The sequence below is a fragment of the Poecilia reticulata genome, linkage group LG5 (genome assembly GCF_000633615.1).
Source record: "Poecilia reticulata strain Guanapo linkage group LG5, Guppy_female_1.0+MT, whole genome shotgun sequence".
NCBI classification, from domain to species: domain Eukaryota; kingdom Metazoa; phylum Chordata; class Actinopteri; order Cyprinodontiformes; family Poeciliidae; genus Poecilia; species Poecilia reticulata.
Window position 1 is genome coordinate 2,894,035 of NC_024335.1, and position 18,005 is coordinate 2,912,039.

The 18,005-nt window shown below is 40.3% G+C and overlaps 2 protein-coding genes and 1 pseudogene across 2 annotated transcripts; 2 read left to right on the forward strand and 1 right to left on the reverse strand.

Annotated features, from left to right (window-relative positions):
* The first annotated feature begins 930 nt into the window (after positions 1–930).
* LOC108166287 (zinc-binding protein A33-like) lies at positions 931–2,836 on the forward strand. Its single transcript, XM_017304682.1, has one exon. It carries the CDS (start codon positions 1,194–1,196, stop codon positions 2,589–2,591), a length of 1,398 nt encoding a protein of 465 aa, XP_017160171.1. The 5' UTR covers positions 931–1,193; the 3' UTR covers positions 2,592–2,836.
* Positions 2,837–4,169: 1,333 nt separating this feature from the next.
* On the forward strand, positions 4,170–5,552 carry LOC103464363 (zinc-binding protein A33-like; annotated as a pseudogene).
* Positions 5,553–6,926: 1,374 nt separating this feature from the next.
* On the reverse strand, positions 6,927–16,435 carry gmppb (GDP-mannose pyrophosphorylase B). The gene is made up of 10 exons (XM_008408351.2): positions 16,313–16,435; positions 15,159–15,348; positions 14,986–15,066; positions 14,473–14,521; positions 13,341–13,483; positions 12,240–12,398; positions 11,974–12,052; positions 9,319–9,446; positions 9,066–9,248; positions 6,927–8,459 (listed from the first exon to the last, which is right to left on the reverse strand). Exons 2-10 carry the CDS (start codon positions 15,285–15,287, stop codon positions 8,328–8,330), a joined length of 1,083 nt encoding a protein of 360 aa, XP_008406573.1. The 5' UTR covers positions 15,288–15,348; positions 16,313–16,435; the 3' UTR covers positions 6,927–8,327.
* Positions 16,436–18,005: the final 1,570 nt, after the last annotated feature.

Sequence of the window (18,005 nt, forward strand, 5' to 3'; positions counted from 1 at the left end):
CCAGTCTGTGTTTTTGTTTCTTAAAGTAAAAGAGGTCCGGTGGAGGTAACAGGAAGTGAAAAAGCCAGGAGGCGTCAAGGCAGAGCAACATCAGGAGCATGAAGATAAGCTTCATGCTGTTAAATGCAAAACAGAAGAAACAGGAAGACAGACAGATAAACCAAGCTGAACAGAGAAGGTAATTCAACGTTTAGGATTAAAATCTGCTCTGTAAACCTGCAGGAGGACCTATGACTCCACATCTAAACACTAAAACTCTTTATGAAGCTGTATCAGATAAACGCTGCAGGACTGAAGAGCTGAAAGTTAAACAGGCTGAAAAGAAGAAAAACTGCAAGTTGGTGACTCTGTTGCCATGGAAGAAGGTCCTGAGTGTTTGCATGCAGACTCACCCAAACAACTTTTACATTCAAATCTACTGACAAAAATGTTAGAAAACAAGTGATCTACTTTTCCAAACTTGGTGGCTTCATTCTATTTTCATGATAAATTGGGCCAAACCTTGGTGCACCTAAAATCTGCTTTTAATTACTGTATAAAATAGACTAAAAACATCAAGCAGTAGAGGCCGTATCCTGCTTTTATTGCTGAGAACAGATGGAATATTTTAACCAGCCTGCATGCATTTCATTTAATCCAATCCGATATCATTGTATTCACAAAGCTCTCTAAAAACACACAGAGGACCAAAGAGCTGTACAGACATTAAAAACATAAAAAAGAATAAAATACAAAAATCATTTAACAAGGACAATGTGCAAAAACCATTTGAGATTTATTTAAACTTTATTTGTTTAATTAAAATAGTTCAAGCTTAGTTTAAAATTTCAACCTTTTTGGTGATTTTAGGTTTTAAAACTGAAATATTTTTTGGTCTGTGATGTGAAAAAGTTTGGTCTTCCCTGGAAGAGACAGTGGCTGGACGGACATTTCCATCTGAAACAGGGAGAGCAGTCAGCTCCTTCATATAAGGTCAGAGGAGTTTTTATCTGTGTGGGTTTGAGTTTGCATTGGAAATGTTGTTATCTGGTGTCACAGCCTTTTTCTTCAGGAGTGGACGCTCCTCCTCATCACACGAAGCTTTGACTGTACGGCTGACAAAGGAGGGAGCTCTGGGAGCTCTGGGAGCACTGGGAGCTCTGGGATCTGTCAGAGAAGACCAGCAGCATTGTTCTGTCCGCTGACAGCTGAAGATGCTGCTGCAGTCAAAGAAGGATCTGACCTGCACTCTGTGCTGCGACATCTTCAGCGACCCGGTGAAGCTGGAGTGCAGCCACAGCTTCTGCAGCGGCTGCCTGCAGGCGGACTGGGCCCAGAAGAGAACCCGGCTGTGTCCGCTCTGCAAGGAGGCGTCGCTGCTGAGGGACCCGCCAGCCAACCTGGTGATGAAGAACCTGTGTTTCGCCTTCTTCCTGGGCAGAGGTCAGAGAGGTCCGGCCGGGTCGGAGGCCCTCTGCGGTCTGCACTCCGAGCAGCTCAAGCTGTTCTGTCTGGACCACGAGGAGCCGGTTTGTCTCGTCTGCAGAGACTCGAAGGCACACAGCGGCCACAGCTTCAGACCGGTCCAGGAAGCCGTCCAGGACCGCCGAGACCAGCTGCAGAACCAGCTGGAGCCCCTGAAGGAGAAACTGACCCGGTTCAGAGAGGTTCAGGGAAAATGTGATGAAACTGCAGAACACATTAAGACCCAGGCTGACAGAATAGAGAGGCAGATTAAAGAGCAGATTAAGGAGCTTCACCAGTTCCTGCAGGAGGAAGAGGAGCAGAGGGTCCGAGCTGTGAGGGAGGAAGAGGAGCAGAAGACGCAGGCGATGAAGGAGAACATGGAGGCCCTGAGGAAGAACATGGAGGATCTTTCAGAAACCGTCACAACAGCAGAAGAAGAGTTCAGATGTTCTGAGGATGTGTTGCTGCTGCAGAACTACAAGGCCGCAAAGGGAAGAGTCCAACAGCGCCCCCCGCTGGACGAGCCGCAGCCTCTCCCAGGAGCGCTGCTGGATGAGGCCAAACATCTGGGCAACCTGAACTACAACATCTGGACCAAGATGAAGCGCTTGGTCTCCTTCTCTCCGCTGGTTCTGGACCCAAACACGGCCGAACCGCACCTGAGCTTGTCTGCAGATCTGAGGGCGGTGACGTTTGGGCCGAGACGGGAGCTTCCTGGTAACCCAGAGAGGTTTGAGCAGCGCCACTGCGTCATCAGCCACCAGGGCTTCAGCTCTGGGACGCACAGCTGGGATGTGGAGGTCCAAACCGAGGAGTTCTGGGGTGTGGGCGTGCTGTCAGAGTCCGTCCCCAGAAAGGGACAGATTCAGGCCGGGTTCTGGGGGATCTGTCTCAGCGATGGCAGCTACGCAGCGACCTCCTGCGCGGTTCCCAGCACAGCTCTGCCAGTGACGAAGCTCCACAGGATCCGGGTTCTACTGGACTGGGAGGAAGGAAAAGTTTCTTTTTTTGACCTCGATGCCGACAATCATCTTCACACCTTCACACACAATTTCACTGAGAAGCTGTTCGCCTACGTTTGCACCAAGAATGCATCTCCACTGAAGATACTGCCTGCAGCAAGATGCCCTGATGAACCACTTTAAGCTGACGCAATCAGGCAGAGAAAGCAGGATGCATGTTTTATTAAAGAAACAGGATCAGTTTTATTAAGTACATTTATTAAATTTATCAGTAAAAGATGCTGAAATGCAAATAAATCCTTAATAAATACACATTTTAAAGTTTAGGTAGATTTTTGGGATCAAGCTTTTGGAAGGTGAAGTTATTTCTGTATTTTCTCTGTGTGACATTAAACACATTTTAACTAAATAAAGTTAAACTCCTGTCAGCTGTCTCAGCTCTTTATTTTTCAGTGGTGCTTCTCTGGTTTCATGTTTTATAAATGTCATTGTAAAGCCCATTAGAATCTGACTCGGCACGAAGGATATTAGTGTAACTTTTTGTTATTTCTTTCTTCATGTTCATTTAAAATGTGATCGTCTAAAATCAACGTTTTTCAGTTTTAATTCATATTATAAAGTTATCCCCTGATCAACAAAGCACCTGGAGTTTTGCTTTGATTATTTCATGCATATTTAAGAAGTCCTTTAGTCTCCATGGCAACCATTCGGCTGTAAAAACCGCCTGGGTGGACCTAGCTCCGCCTTTGAGGCACAGCTCCTCCCCTGCTCAGCTCCTTCAGACTAGCCAGCAGCAATTAGCAAGCATCTGGAGGAACATCTGCTGATATCAGATATCACATCTGCTCATTATAGGAGCTACTGCTCAGTTTTTACTTCTGGTAAAAACACTAAAGGGTTAATAGAGGAGCCATTTTGTGACTGCTTCCTGAAGGCGGAGCTTCAGACAGAGCAGGAGCTTCTTAAAGAGACAGAAGCCCATTTTTAAGGCACAAAATCTGAACCTTTAGAAACGCATAAAGAAAGACGTTAAGAACGTCGACCTTCTGTCGCCTGAAGAAGATTAGAGGATTAATGTCTCAGTAAGATCCAGAGAAACTCATCCATTCATCCCCAGAACCAGAACCAAACATGGAGAAGCTGCATTCAGCTTCTATGCTCCACAAATCTGGAACAAACTTCCAAAAAACTGCAAAACAGCCGAAACACTGAGTTCCTTAAAATCCAGACTAAAAATCCAGCTGTTAGAGTTGCTTTTGATTCATCAATGAAACAATGATTGATCAACATATTTGATTTGTATTTGTTGATGATTTTGATGATGACAAAATGTAATTACTTGTTTATAATCGGTTATAAACAAGAACTGCCTTGTTTCTGAAATGTGCTACAGGAATGAACTTGATTGATTGATTAACTTTGGTCCAGGTTCTGTGATAATCAAACCCAGACGAGGAGTTTATGGGGCTTGAAGGGAGAACAAACATTTAAAATGTTTCTTACAGGACGCGTTTACCAGTAAGAGCCACTTCAGCGCTTTTCCATGGTGATGTTTGTGTTTATCAAACAGAGCTGTGAACTGGGAAGTTTTTCTGTCTGAATCTCTGCATTTCCTCTGAACTAAAATCCTGCGATATTTCATGTTTCTTCCTTCCCTCTCAGCTTCGATGTTCCTCATTTATGCTTGAACAGGAACAGCCGGAGCTGCGCCATGACAGGCGCGGTGGAGAGTTTCAGATTTAAAGAGGAGCAGGAGGTACGATGTCCTGTCCGTCAGAGAAAGACCTCTCCTGTCCAATCTGCTTCGACATCTTCAGCGACCCCGTCGTGTTGTCCTGCAGCCACAGCTTCTGCAGAGCCTGTCTGCAGAGATGGTGGACCGAGAGGCGGAGAGACACCTGCCCGCTCTGTAAGGAGGTCTCCTCGTTCCGATCTCCGCCCAGCAACCTGGCCTTGAAGAACCTGTGTGAAACCTTCACCCTGGAACGGAGGAAGAACCCTCCGAAAGAGCCGGAGGAGCTCTGCAGTCTTCACGCAGAGACGCTGAAGCTGTTCTGCCTGGACCATCAGCGGCCGGTTTGTGTCGTCTGCAGGGACGCGAAGGATCACAGCGACCACAGGTTTAGACCCATCAGTGAGGCGGCGCAGGACCGCCGGGAGGACCTCGCCAGAATCCTGAAACCTCTGAAGAAGAAGCTGGCGCTCCTGAAGCAAGCCAAGGGAAGCTGTGATGGAACAGCAGAGCACATTACGACCCAGTCCAAACACACAGATCAGGAATCATCAGGAATCAGTTCAACCAGCTGCACCGGCTGCTGGAGGAGGAAGAGGAGGCCAGGGTCGCCGCGCTGCGCGACGAAGAGAAACGGAAATGTAGAGACATGAAGGATCGGATTGAGGTTCTGAACAGAGCGATACGAGTTCTGTCAGACACAATCAGAACCGCAGAGGAGGAGCTGAGGGCTGCTGACCTGAGATTCCTGCAGAACTACAAGGCCGCAGCAGCCAGGGTTAAATACTGCCCCCTGCTGGACGACCCGCAGACTCCCCGCGGAGCGCTGATAGACGAGGCCGAACACCTGGGCAACCTGGCCTACAACATCTGGACCCAGCTGAAGAAGACGGCCTCCTACGCGCCCGTCCTCCTGGACCCGAACACGGCTCACCCAGAGCTGGTTCTGTCCGCGGATCTGACCAGCGTCACGTTCGGGCCGAGGCAGAACCTCCCCGAGAACCCGGAGAGGTTCGACCAGCACCAGGACGCCCTGGGCGCCGACGGGTTTTCCTCCGGGACTCATGGCTGGGACGTGGAGGTCCGGCGGGACCAGAACTGGGGCGTGTGCGTGGTCAGCGAGTCGGTCCGGAGGAAGGGCCAAATCCGGGATGGATTCTGGGGGATTTGTCTGTTCAACGGAGACGTGACGGCCGTTTCCCATCCGGTACCGAGCAAACGTCTCCCTGTGAAGAAGCTGCGGAGGGTCAGAGTTCAACTGGACTGGGACGGAGGGACGCTGTCCTTCTTTGATTTAGACTCAGACAGACACATCCACACTGTAGTGACCATTTGTCTCTAAACTTAAATTCAAAAATCAAAAAACTCAAAACTCAAAGGTGATCTAAAGAAAAGGTGAATCAAACTCAAATAGTCACCTGATGCACCGTGGATTCTGGTTTACGCAGCAAAAAGGATCAAAAGTCAAAATATAGTTCTTTGGGTTTATTTTCCAGATCAGGCAAAAGGTTACAGGCTTCTGCTCCTATTCCTGCACCTGCTCTCTGACTGACAATAAAAACCGATATGACTTATTGTCTGATTCTGTAGGCTGGTAAAAAACCTTATGACCACCCACGTGCATAATATGCCACCTAAGACCCACCTATTTATACCATGAAATACCCACATCCCAACCTGAAATTAATTAACTAATTAAGTGAATTCCTAATCAAAGAACTTATTCTAAACGGCAATTTAAACAAAAATTCTAATGATAAATTAACCAAGAAATAAACAATAAGAATAAACTAAACAATTTAAATTCTAAGATTTAACCAAAAGAAAAAAGGGGAAAATGGCTCCTACACACACCTTCATCCACAGGTTCACCGAGAAGATGCTTCCTTTCATTGGGACCAACTATAAATTACCTGTCAGGATTTTACCTGTGATCAACTGGTAACGGACTGGAGTCTACTGGGAACCAGTAAGGCCTGGGCCAAAGACGGGTGTCCAAACTTTTTGTCACATGGGCCAACTTGGCTAACGGGTTGAGGTAAAAAAAACACAACAAAATATGAACTATTAGCTTCTCCTGCCCCAATAAATGTGGAACTTATTTATACTCGTTTTGCTTCAAGTTCTGAGATTAACAGGAAAAACAGACATAATCCAAATACATTTAGTGGATTTATTTTCTTTTTTTTAGAAAAACACCTTGATGACAAGAAAAAACAACAACTTTCCTTCACCAACAGTTTTTACACTTTTAGACACCAGAACACTGCCTGACTTTAAATCAGTAACTGCTTACCGTAGCTGTCTCCTTGTTTTGCATTGAAACAAGCGACAGCTGTCTGACAGGCGGCACATAAACGGAGGTAAACAATTAATAAAGATCAACTTAGTGATGAAATATCTGCAGCCGGAACGTCAGAAAATGCTTCAACTTGATCAGAAGTTAAAGTTTTCTTAATATTTTAGAGTTTAAGCCTCAATCCACTTCAGGATTTCTCACAATGACTGCAACCAGCACGCCTTTCAGGCGCTCTGGTACCGATAGCTAAACAGTTTTAACTGTAATAATCCAGTCAGTTTCTACAGGAAGTCCTAGATTGACTGAAAGAGTTCAGAGAAGTGAACTAAGTACTGCTGCTTCCACGTTTCTGTTGAGTTTTCAGCCGAATGAACAGAAAAACTGGAGGTAAAATCACCAAAAAAGCACAAAGTTATGGTGACGAGTCCTAAAGTTCATCCATCAAACCGACTGTCATGTTTTTGTTCGTTTTCAGTTTCTTGCTTTGAAAAAAATCCAACTGAGAGGAAATTTCCCAACATTTCTGCATTTTTCACATGAAGCTCAGAGTTATTCTTAGAAACGCCACATGAGTTTTATAATTTGTGTTTTTATCTAAAGCGGTCAGTTTGGCATATTTCATGTATTTAATTTTTAAAAATCAGATACAGATTCCAAAACCGATTTTCTTTCCTAATGAAACTCGTTCTGATGGAGAGAAATTTAAAAAAAATGTTAATTAAAAAAAATAATGAATTGGATTAACAGAATAATAAAGAGAGACGCAAAAAAGGAAAAAGAAAATCAAGATAATGGAGGTGATTAACAGCAAGTTTCAAGGTAAATTCATAATTTAAAAAAAACTGTATTTAGTTAATTTGTTGGAATATTTGTAAATAAATTTGTTTTAAAAATATATTTCTCGAAATTAAAAAGCTTTTAAAATAAATATTTTTTTCAAAGTTTGATTGGACTCATTTTTTGTTCCTGAATTTCATGAAACTGAAATGTGCCAAACAGACCTGCCATCTGTAATACAGTTAAATCCACATTAATACGTCACGTTTTGCACCTATAATTTACAAAATATCACATCATGAATCATCTTTTTTCTTTAAAAAGCCAAACATCAGTTTTTTTAATTGTACACAAACTAACTCTGTATAGCAGGCGATGCTGAAAAGCAATGATTTGACCTAATTAAGGAACTACTGAGCGTTAATTTAACATTTTACACAGAGTGAAGGTTTTTTCTTGAAATAAATCAGATTTTTCCGCCTTCAGGGAAGTGAAACGTTAACATGATAGTTTCCAGGAAGTCCAGACGCCACAAACCGACTGTTGCTGAAAATCTGCTCCCTCCTGTCAGTAACTGCTTCGTTTCTGAAGCAAAAGAGAGAAAATCTGTTGAGTAACAATAAGTTTTAATCTACATGAAGGATCATGATGTTGGTCCCAGAGTTCTGATGTGAGATTTTCTGCTTCTTTACATTCATCCGGCTGACAGAAAAATAACAAATTCACATTTTGATGAGTTTTTAAACTTTCTCATGATTTCAGCAGTGAGCTGATCCTTCAGAGGCTGCACAGAGTACGAACGCATGACGTGTAAGTAGCAATGTTCACCCATAAACCCATCATCATCATCTCTACCCTACTACCAAATGCACAAACCCAAACCGGTTTTCCTCCAAGCGGGACGCAGACGTCCGTCCCGTTGAAGAACTTCCTGCCTTCTAGAGGAAGCTGCAGCCATGCAGGGCTAAAACGAGTCCAAATTAAATGTAAATAAAACAAAAAAATAAACTTGGTTGTTCGTCTTCCACTTGTTGGTTCGTCCGAGGCAACGTGGGCGTTCAGTTAGTAGAGTTAGCCGAGGTGTTATCCTCCCGCCCGCCTCCGGGTGGCGCTACATGATGATCCGCGGCTCTGGGACCGACTCGTTGATGGATTTATGAGGCAGGACGTTGGCGCCGTTCAGGTAGAGCTCGTCGTTTACGATCACGTCCTCCCCCAACACCGTCACGTTCTCCATGCGGACCTGACGACCCGGAAAAACCCGGAAACAGAAAAAAAAATCAGCGCCTGACACCCAGTTGCACGACGGCGCATCAGGGACATCATACATCGAAAAAAAACGAAAAACAAAAACATTTCCACCAAACAACTCAAAGTTTGAGATTCATCTCAGAAATGTCAGAAAAAAAACAACTTAAATATTTCAGAGTTTCAAAAGTCGAATATTTCCTAGAAAATAAAAATCTGAAATTTTGTTTAAAAAAAAAAACTTGGAAATTTCTGAGTTTGAAAAGTCAAAATTTTGAAATTATTCTGAAGAATTTTGCGAAAAAAAAAAAACAATTAAAAAAATCAAGGAAATTTCTGAGTTTCACAAATTGATCATTTAAATTTTTTTGTGAAATTTTCAAGGTTGTTTCAGTAGCAAATTTTTGACATTCAAAACTCTGAAATTTTTGTTTGTTTCTCAACATGTTTACGGTTCCTTGTTTTTTTCTAGCAAATGTAAAAATGTTCAGAAATTTCCTCTTTTTTTATTTTTTAACCCCTAATGCGGCGTCTTGGATTTCACATCCTTCGTTAGTAAGGATGATATTCATCACATTTATCGGCGCTGGTCGGGACTCACCCACTGGCCGACGGAGGAGCTCCACCCGACGATGCAGCTCTCCAGCCAGGAGTGCGATCGGACCCTGGACCCTTTCAGCACCGTGCATCGCTTTATCCTGACGCCGTCCTCGACCACCACGCCGGCGCCGATGGTGACGTTCGGCCCGATGGTGCAGTTCTCCCCGATCTGCGCCGTCGGGTCCTGCAGACGAACGTGATCCTCTTAGCCTGCGGTTTGTTTATTACTCGTTTCGTGGACGAGCCGCACTCACCACCAGGACGTTGCCAAGGAAACCGGGTCCGGTGCGCAGCCTCTCTGGAGCGTGTTGTCGCAGAGAATGGAGGTACATGCACATTCCTGTGAGGAAGTCTTTCGGCTGACCGATGTCCATCCAGAACCCTGCAGGCGCCAAACAACAACCCAAACGGGTCGGTAATGAGAGAAACGATCCGATCTGCATGGAGGCTCAGGGCGGCCATCTTGTTCTACAGCCTCTGTTTATTTACACTTTGAATTCAGATCAACTGTAATTTTAAATTATGAGAATAAAGTCATAATATTACAAGAAAACAACTATAGAGTTGAAATAAAATCATAATATTAGGAAAATAAAGAAGTAATTTTATGAGAAAAGAGAGAAATGTTGAACATATTGTGAAGATATACATCTTAGCAGATAATAATTAATATAAATACTTAATCTTTTAACACACTGGCATCAAATTAATATCAGTAGCTGGAACGATTGAGAAAAACAAAGAAAGAACCCAAAGATCACGACAACAACATTCAAGCTCGACATGGCCCAAAAAACAACTTTTAAGATGTTTTTTTAATGGTAAAATTATGACTTTATTCTTGTAATTAAAGAAAAACGACCATAACCTGGCCCTAATGTTCTCTAACAGGCAGGATTGAAATAAGAGCCAATTTTTGAAAATATTTTTTTTACCATTTGTAATTTCTTTTTTTTAGCCAAAAAAGTGAAAAACAAAGAAACTTAATTAAAATTGGAAATCAAATCTGATTATATATTTAAAGCCGTATCGTCCAGCTCTAGATAAACTCATCAGCACTGCAAAAACACAAAATCTTAACAAGTATTGGTTTATAGCGCAAATATCTTAGTACATTTGAAATGACAAAAGAAGCTTGCAAGTAACTTCAGAAGGATATAAAGATATGAAGGTTTGTTTTATGTCAATATCCATCCATCCATTTTCTTGCACCCTTGTCCCTCAGTGGGGTCGGGAGGGTTGCTGGTGCCTCTCCAGCTAACGTTCCGGGCGAGAGGCAGGGTCACCCTGGACAGGTCGCCAGTCTATCGCAGGGCAACACAGAGACACACAGGACAAACAACCATGCACACACACTCTCACACCTAGGGACAATTTAGACAGACCAATTAACCTGACAGTCATGTTTTTGGACTGTGGGAGGAAACCGGAGTACCCAGAGAAAACCCACCATGCACAGGGAGAACATGCCAACTCCATGCAGAAAGACCCCAGGCCGGGAATCGAACCCAGAACCTTCTTGCTGCAAGGCAACAGCTCTACCAACTGCGCCACTGTGCAGCCTATGTCAATATTTCCCCAATATTAATAAAAAATGCTACTTCCACTGGCAGATTATTTCATGAAAAAAAAATCTACCAGTGGATCCAGTGATTTTCATTAATATTAAGGAATTATTTAATTAAGGCAAACTTGCTGAAGAGTTTCTAACAAGCGACTTTTGTCTTATTTGAAGCGTATTTACATTAGAAATTAGACCAAAATGCCTGGTAAAATTAGGATTTTATCCCAAATAATGAAAGAAGCAAACGAGGGAACTCATCACTACGGACTGGTAACTTCAGGGTGAAAACTGTGATTACAGTAAGAGAGAAACTGGAAGCACTGGTCTGTCTACTGGGCTGGTCGATCCGCTCGGCTAGAGGGAGGAGAGAGGATGCAGAAAAGCTGCAGCATCAGAGCAGCTGATCTGCAGATGAGCAACAACTTGGAATATTTGAGTTTGAAAAATCAAAAATTTGCTAGAAAAATTCAGACAATTTCTTGAAAAGTAAAAAACAAACAAACATGGAAATCTCTGAGTTTGTAAAGTCAAAAAGCTAATTTTGGACTTTTCAAACTTGAAAATTTCTAAATGTTTTCAAAAACAATCCTGAGATTAAGAAAATTAAATTTTTTTTCCCCAAGTAAGTTTTTAAACTCAGAAATTCAAGAAAATTATTATTTTCTAGCACATTTTTGTCTTTTCAAACTCAAATATTCCAATCTGTCTGCAGTCATTTCCTCTCCGGATCTACAGAAGTTTGGATGTGAGAAAAGATCCAAACACTTACGTCTGGTGGAGCTGTGAGCTGTAAAAATCACAGCCAGTCATTTTTCAGAAATATTTCCTCTTATTCTGACGCTACAGCAGCAGGAAAGGAGGTTTACGATTAACCAGCTCCAGGTTTCCTCCTTAATGAGGAACAAACTAAACCACAGCTTTCATATTTCCTTTTTATAAAAGAAGGTCATATTTTCAGGTAAACTGGACTAAAATTGCATTAAATGTCCATTTAAAGCGTCAACTTTCCATTATTCTGTAAATAATGACAGTTTAATGCGATTTTGCATTAGAAATTCACCAAATGAAACTTCATAACATTCATAAACATTCATGAAAAATCCTTCATGTTCATGACAGCAACATGTTTTATGCGCCTTCCTTCATATAAAGTCTTAGCGATTATTTTTAATCCCGTTACCTTTTGCAGATGCAGGTTTTATTTTAAGTAAAAGCGAAAAAAGAAAACAGATTTTTACTTTTTTTTTTACAAAAAATTACAGGAAAACAAAGAAAAAAGAGGAAGGAAAAAAATTCCGACATAAAAGAAAATAAAACAGAAAAATAAAGTGTAGTAAATATTTACCCTGCAGCTCCATGGCGTACAGATGCCCCTCTCTCGCCATGACAGGAAAGATTTCCTTCTCAATAGACGTTGGTCTGAGCTGCACACAAACGCATCGCAGCAGATAAACCAGAAAACATACAAGTTCAATTTTACAAGAAAACCCTGAATTATTCACAAGATTCATCTTTCTGCTGGAGAAGTTAATAACTCTCTAAGCTCAGCAGGAAGCGGCTTCTTGGGGCTCTGTGGGAATCTTTTCTCTTTTTCATGGTGTAAATAATCACCTGTATCCTGCTGAGCATGCTGGGATTGAAGATGTACATGCCGGCGTTGATCTTGTTGGAGACGAAGACCTGCGGCTTCTCGACGAAGCGCTGGATCCTGCCGCTCTCTGACTCGTAAACGACGACGCCGTACTTCGACGGCTCCTCCACCCGAGTCACCTTCACACAAACGTTTCACATTTTCATCCGTCAACATTTTCATGTGATCAGAGATCAAGACAAAGACAGAAGCTTCATTCTTCTATCTTTATCTGTTTTTATTTAACTAAACCAAACCTAAATGTTGTTTTTTTTTCTTATTTTTTCTGTTTTTGGGTAAAAATGCACATTAAGGTCCAAATCTAGTCAGAAGAGTAAAATAAAAATATCTAAATTTCAAATTTTCCTTAAAATCTGTTTTGAATTTATTTCTCAGTTTCCCTCTTTGTTTTTAGTTCACGTGAAAATCTGCTTCCTTTAGAAATAAATGCAAAACTGCTAAATTTTGCACTTATTATGTAATAATAAACACATTTATTATATAATAAACACATTTATTATTTAGTTTCCCTGCAGCTTCATAGCAGGGTAACAACACTACGGTTAACCTGCAGTATTTATAAAACAGACATATTTTATTTTACATATTTATAAAATATGTCTGTATTTATAAAACAGACATATTTCATAAATAAAATGTGTATATTTATAAACACTAAAGTAATTATAAATAAATGCTTCAGTATTTTTCCCTCTAAAATCTGATTTTAATTTAAATGAGTTTATAAATAGTGTAGTATTAATAAACACATTTTACTTCAAATATCCCTACGTTATAAATAAAATGTAATAATATTATAAATGTGTTTATATTTTTGATTATTAACAGAAACTGACTGCAGCACAAACAAAAGGAAAAAATGACATTAAATTTTACAACAAGTCTTAAACCATCACCATTTTTAAAGCTTAGATTTAAATCCAACAGGTTGTTACAACCTGAAATATTCGGAATTAATTTCCCTGCTGACTCCTGACCGTTTCCTGAACCTCATGTGATTTTATCAGGATGTTTCCCAGCCTGGTTCCGGGTCACTGAACCCATTCCTGACGGTTCCTCACCACGATGGTTCCCTCCTGGCCGTGGCTGCGGTGGAACTGCAGCAGATCTTTGAATGGGAAATCACAGATAACGTCCGAGTTCAGGACGAAGAACGGCTCGTTGTCGACGTTCAGCAGCTCTCGGGCCAGCGCCAGCGGCCCGGCTGCCAACGAGCAGAAACAACCAAATCAGACGAGGATAATCTGCAGGATTAACTCAGATAGAGATGTTTAAGGGGGACGTGGGAAAAAATGCATCTTTACTGAACTTTTATTTGATATAAATCTTTGCTAAATTCCTGCAGACCAGCAGATTCAACTAGAGTCGAAATCTGAAGCATTTAGAGGAACCGTAAAGTTTTTAACCTAAAAATGGGTTTAACTGCAGAAATAACCAACTTCAGTTAATTCTACTGAAGTTTTCTGTGATGCATTAACAAAAAGTCACGCAAAACTAAAAAGTGAGATAAAATCTACTCTTTGTTTTCAAATCTTGTCTGTTGTTCCACATCTGAAAAGTGCGGCAGGCCTTTATGTTAAAACCCCTTTACTCCAATAGCCTAAAATAAAATCTAGTCACCTTTCAAAGTGAGTAAAAAGAAATAATACACTTTTACAGAACCAAAATTATATCAGATTTTAGGATTATGTTTCTCCCAGTGGATTAACAAGTGGATGAAATTTACTAAAAGTGAATAAATAATAACAATCAGCTACATTTTCAATTAATAACAGGAGAGAAAACATTCCAGGTACAGATCATCTGAGAGTTTTTGGATTTATATTTGATTATCAGTTTGAGTTTATTGTAGAATAATAATAAAATAATAAACAGTTATATACAAAGAAAATACATTTAAACCAACATTTCATCTGATAATATAACCTCTTGTACATATTCTGGAAACAGATGGATAAATCTGCATACAGATTTATTTATAGATTAGCATATTTCCACTTAAATTCGTTTTATTTATTTACTTTATATTAAATTTACTTGTATCAGGCTTGTGTACATAAATATTTGTATTTGCTCATATTTAACACTTTAAATGGAGCAGTTTGTCAGCAAATAAGCAATTTCCTCTGCAGGAAAGTATTTTTATTCAACTGCCGTCCATTTAAAATGTTTAGACATGTTGTTAGTACTGACCGGTTCCCAGAGGCTCCTTCTCATGAGACAGAGAGATCTGGATCCCGAGCTGAGCAAAGAAACAGAAATAAAATCAAAATCAGGACGCAGCAGCCAGAACAACAAAGATTCAAATGGTTATAAAAACAGATTTTGTTATTTTATTTTATTATGTAAAATATGTTATTTTAAGTCAACAAGTCAGAGCCAATCAACTGGATACTTTAACAGGAGATTTTCTTTACAGGATTTTAACCAGATGAAGCTAAAAACTGTTCATTTACAGATAAAACTAGGGTTTGATACCACTCTGGATTTCTGATGCAAAAAGCAATAAATCACATTACAAACTAAAACAAACTCAATAATTTCCTTTTGTATGATTTAACATTTTCTTTTTTCTCTCTTTCCACCAAAAACGAAATGATAAAAGTGATTTATTGCTAAATTATTATTATAATAATGAATCAATCGTGATTAATCGTCCCAGCCCTGTTTGGGCTGCAGTCTCTGCTTGTTGGTTAATGTTCTCACTCTCTGCTCCTGGACTCTCATCTCCCTCTCCAGCAGCTCCGACATGTAGCTGACAGCCAGAACGACGTGGTTCACCCCGGCCTGCAAACACGCACAGAGACGCAGGAACACGGCGACCGATCAATAAGGGTCATCATGAACCCGTCAGCAGACTCGGCGCAGCTCCTCCTCACCTTGACCAGCGCCTCCACCTGGTGCAGCAGGATGGGCTTGTTGCAGAACTCCACCAGCGGTTTGGGGACGCTCAGGGTGAGCGGCCGCAGCCGGGTCCCGTAGCCCCCAACCAGAATCAAAGCCTTCATCCTTCAGCCGTCAGCAGCAGGAAGCGGAGGAGGAAAGAGTTCATCAACAGCGCGGCGCAGCCTGAGGAGGAGAGGAACGTCACAAATATGATTTTAAAACCTTCACAAGCTCAGATAACAGGATCAGAGCTGGGAACTAAATAGTTACATTTACTCAAATACATCAACTGTTATAAAAACAAAATGTACTTTCATGTGTATGTTTACTACGCTGAACTTTTGACTTTTACTTGTGTAATTTTATTACAAAGTATTTCTACTCTTGAGTAAAATATCTGGATTTTCAACCCAGTGAATGAAAAACAAACATGTTTTAACCAAAGATCCACCAGACAGACACACAACAGCTGCAGTTTCTGTTAAGTTCATAAGTTTTATGTTGAAAGAAAGTGATTTGGAAAAACTCCTTTTTTACTTACATGAATTATTATCATTCTGGTCCTTAAAATATCCAAATTCCACTTAACTTTATACTTAGGTAAATATGTAATTTTTAAATATTAAATTATAATTTACACTTATATAAAAACAGGCAAAACTTTAATGACCAGAACGTTACAGGATTGCTTAATTTTATGGTTTATAACTAATATATTTTTTAGACGATATTTGGCTTTAATTATCGTTTCGGTTTTATAAAATAGAGCTAATGGATGGCAACATATTTTAAATCGTAGACGAACAATATTTAAAGCCTAACAACAACCCGAAACAAACTGGACACTAATTTCTGCACAACACCAGAAACTAATTTAACAGTTTTAGCAAACACAGATAATTAATCATAAACAGCGGAGATTAAACTGTGAAACTTTTATGTTTCAATTTTATCCGAGATTAAATTAAATAAAAGAAAAGATTTTAAGACTGACAAGACTGACATTTTATAGTGTTTGAACTCAGTTTAGCTAGTTTAGCTCAATTTATCTACATGAAAAGACCACAAACCGAGGCCTAGCCGCCGGTAAATACAGTCTCCTAAGCATCTAATTGTGTGTGAATAAGTTAAGAGGATAAAAACTTACAGGGGTTTAACTACTGAAGCACTTCAGGAGATTTCTGAATGACTGAAACTCTGAAATGACACGTAACATTCCTCGGACCTGAATTCCTTGTTTGGCTTCCGGTTCAGCAGAGTTGCGTTCAAACAGTCGGGGGTTACACATTCAGCATCCGGTGAGAACTTTAAAAATAAGGTAAGTTCCGGAAAAATATCTGTTGAAGTCCGCTAAACATCTTTATCAAATATGCAAATTTGAGATTTGTTGTCAACATGTATAATTTATAATGGATACTACGCACCCCTGCTTCGTTTTACATTAATCTAAAATTTATTGGAAAAAATCTACAAGTCAGATCATGTCGTTTCCGGTTCTTTTGCGTTATTATGACTAACTTGGTGGTCATCCTTTACTTCTGTTGCCGAGTCAGGGGTGTTAAACTTAACCATTTGTCCAAAATTAAACCCTTATTTAACTCTAGAAATAAATATATTATTGTTTTAAGCCAAATAAAAAGGAGTCTAGTTTGCGCGTGTCATAACTATTCGATCATTTTTATTTAGACTTTTTAAAATTTCCATTTAATGACAAATTATGGTATGTCCCAAACAACTTAAACCCGCCTCTTTCACCCTTCTGACCAATCAGAGAAAAACAGCGTGGCGAGAAGGGAAAATTAAAGGCGAAGTGTAACTTTACTACCTCGGAAACGGAACGTCACAACAATCCTGACCGACCTGTCTGTTGTATTCTGGCTGTAAAATCATTTTAGATCAGATAAATCAGGTAGTAGTTTGCCGTTTAATGTGTCCCAGAACGGATTGTGTTCAGGCTGCGAAACTAAAAGACAGAATTTAATTCAAACTTTATAAAACACAACATACAATCTTATCTATCCCAAAAAGGAAATTAAATGTAGTGATACTTCTGACCATCCAAGTATCTTCAAAGGTTGTTGTGGGTGGTGATGTTGAGAGCAGGAAGGATCTCCAGTAGCAGTCAATCTAGCAATGAATCTGAGTAGGCCTCTGACTAAAGATAATTTCTGCATGACGGCTTCAAGCCAATAATTCAGTTTCTGGGAAGCAGAGATGATATAACACAGCAACATGTCCTGGATGATGTTGTTGGTAAACACTGCTAATTCACTTCGTTTGCTTTTGCTGCTCTTCTTTAGTCTTTGCATGGTTACAATTCCAGGCAGAGAGATGTTGGAGTAGGGGATAAGATGATGGTTTGAACTTTGGTTCTTTTCTTCTTGACTGTGATTTGGGGTCATAGTTCAGATATAACTTGAACCTTTGAGAAACTAAACAGCTGCTCCCAGTGGCAAAAACAATACATTGTCGCCACGGTTACGCTTTACAAATATTTATCTGCGTTACATTCATACATTTATGATTTAAAAAGTTGTGTTGATGTATACCCAACAGGTTGATAAAGAAATAAACATTCAAATTAAGAAGTTAAATGAAATTTGTATTTCCCTGCAGGGAATGAACAGATTTGGGTTTTTCATTTCGTCCCAATCAACCAGAGACTTCAGCAGTTTATTCAGAGTTACAATATAATTCCCATTTACAGTTCATCGCAAAAGTATTTGAAGAAAAACAAGTATAGTTTTCCTTCCTCTGTGCAGTTGTGCCACTTTATGCTGGTTCATAGCATAAATTCCTAATTAAACGTTGTTTTTGTGGTTCCAACATGACAAAGTGTA

Coding starts and splice junctions, on each gene's coding strand:
- LOC108166287 (XM_017304682.1), top strand. CDS start 1,194: ATGCTGCTGCAGTCAAAGAAGGATCTGACCTGCACTCTGTGCTGCGAC.
- gmppb (XM_008408351.2), bottom strand. CDS start 15,287: ATGAAGGCTTTGATTCTGGTTGGGGGCTACGGGACCCGGCTGCGGCCG. Junction 9,447..11,973: donor GTACGCCATGGAGCTGCAGG/GTAAATATTTAC, acceptor TGGCGCCTGCAG/GGTTCTGGATGGACATCGGT. Junction 9,249..9,318: donor TCCTTGGCAACGTCCTGGTG/GTGAGTGCGGCT, acceptor GTTCGTCTGCAG/GACCCGACGGCGCAGATCGG.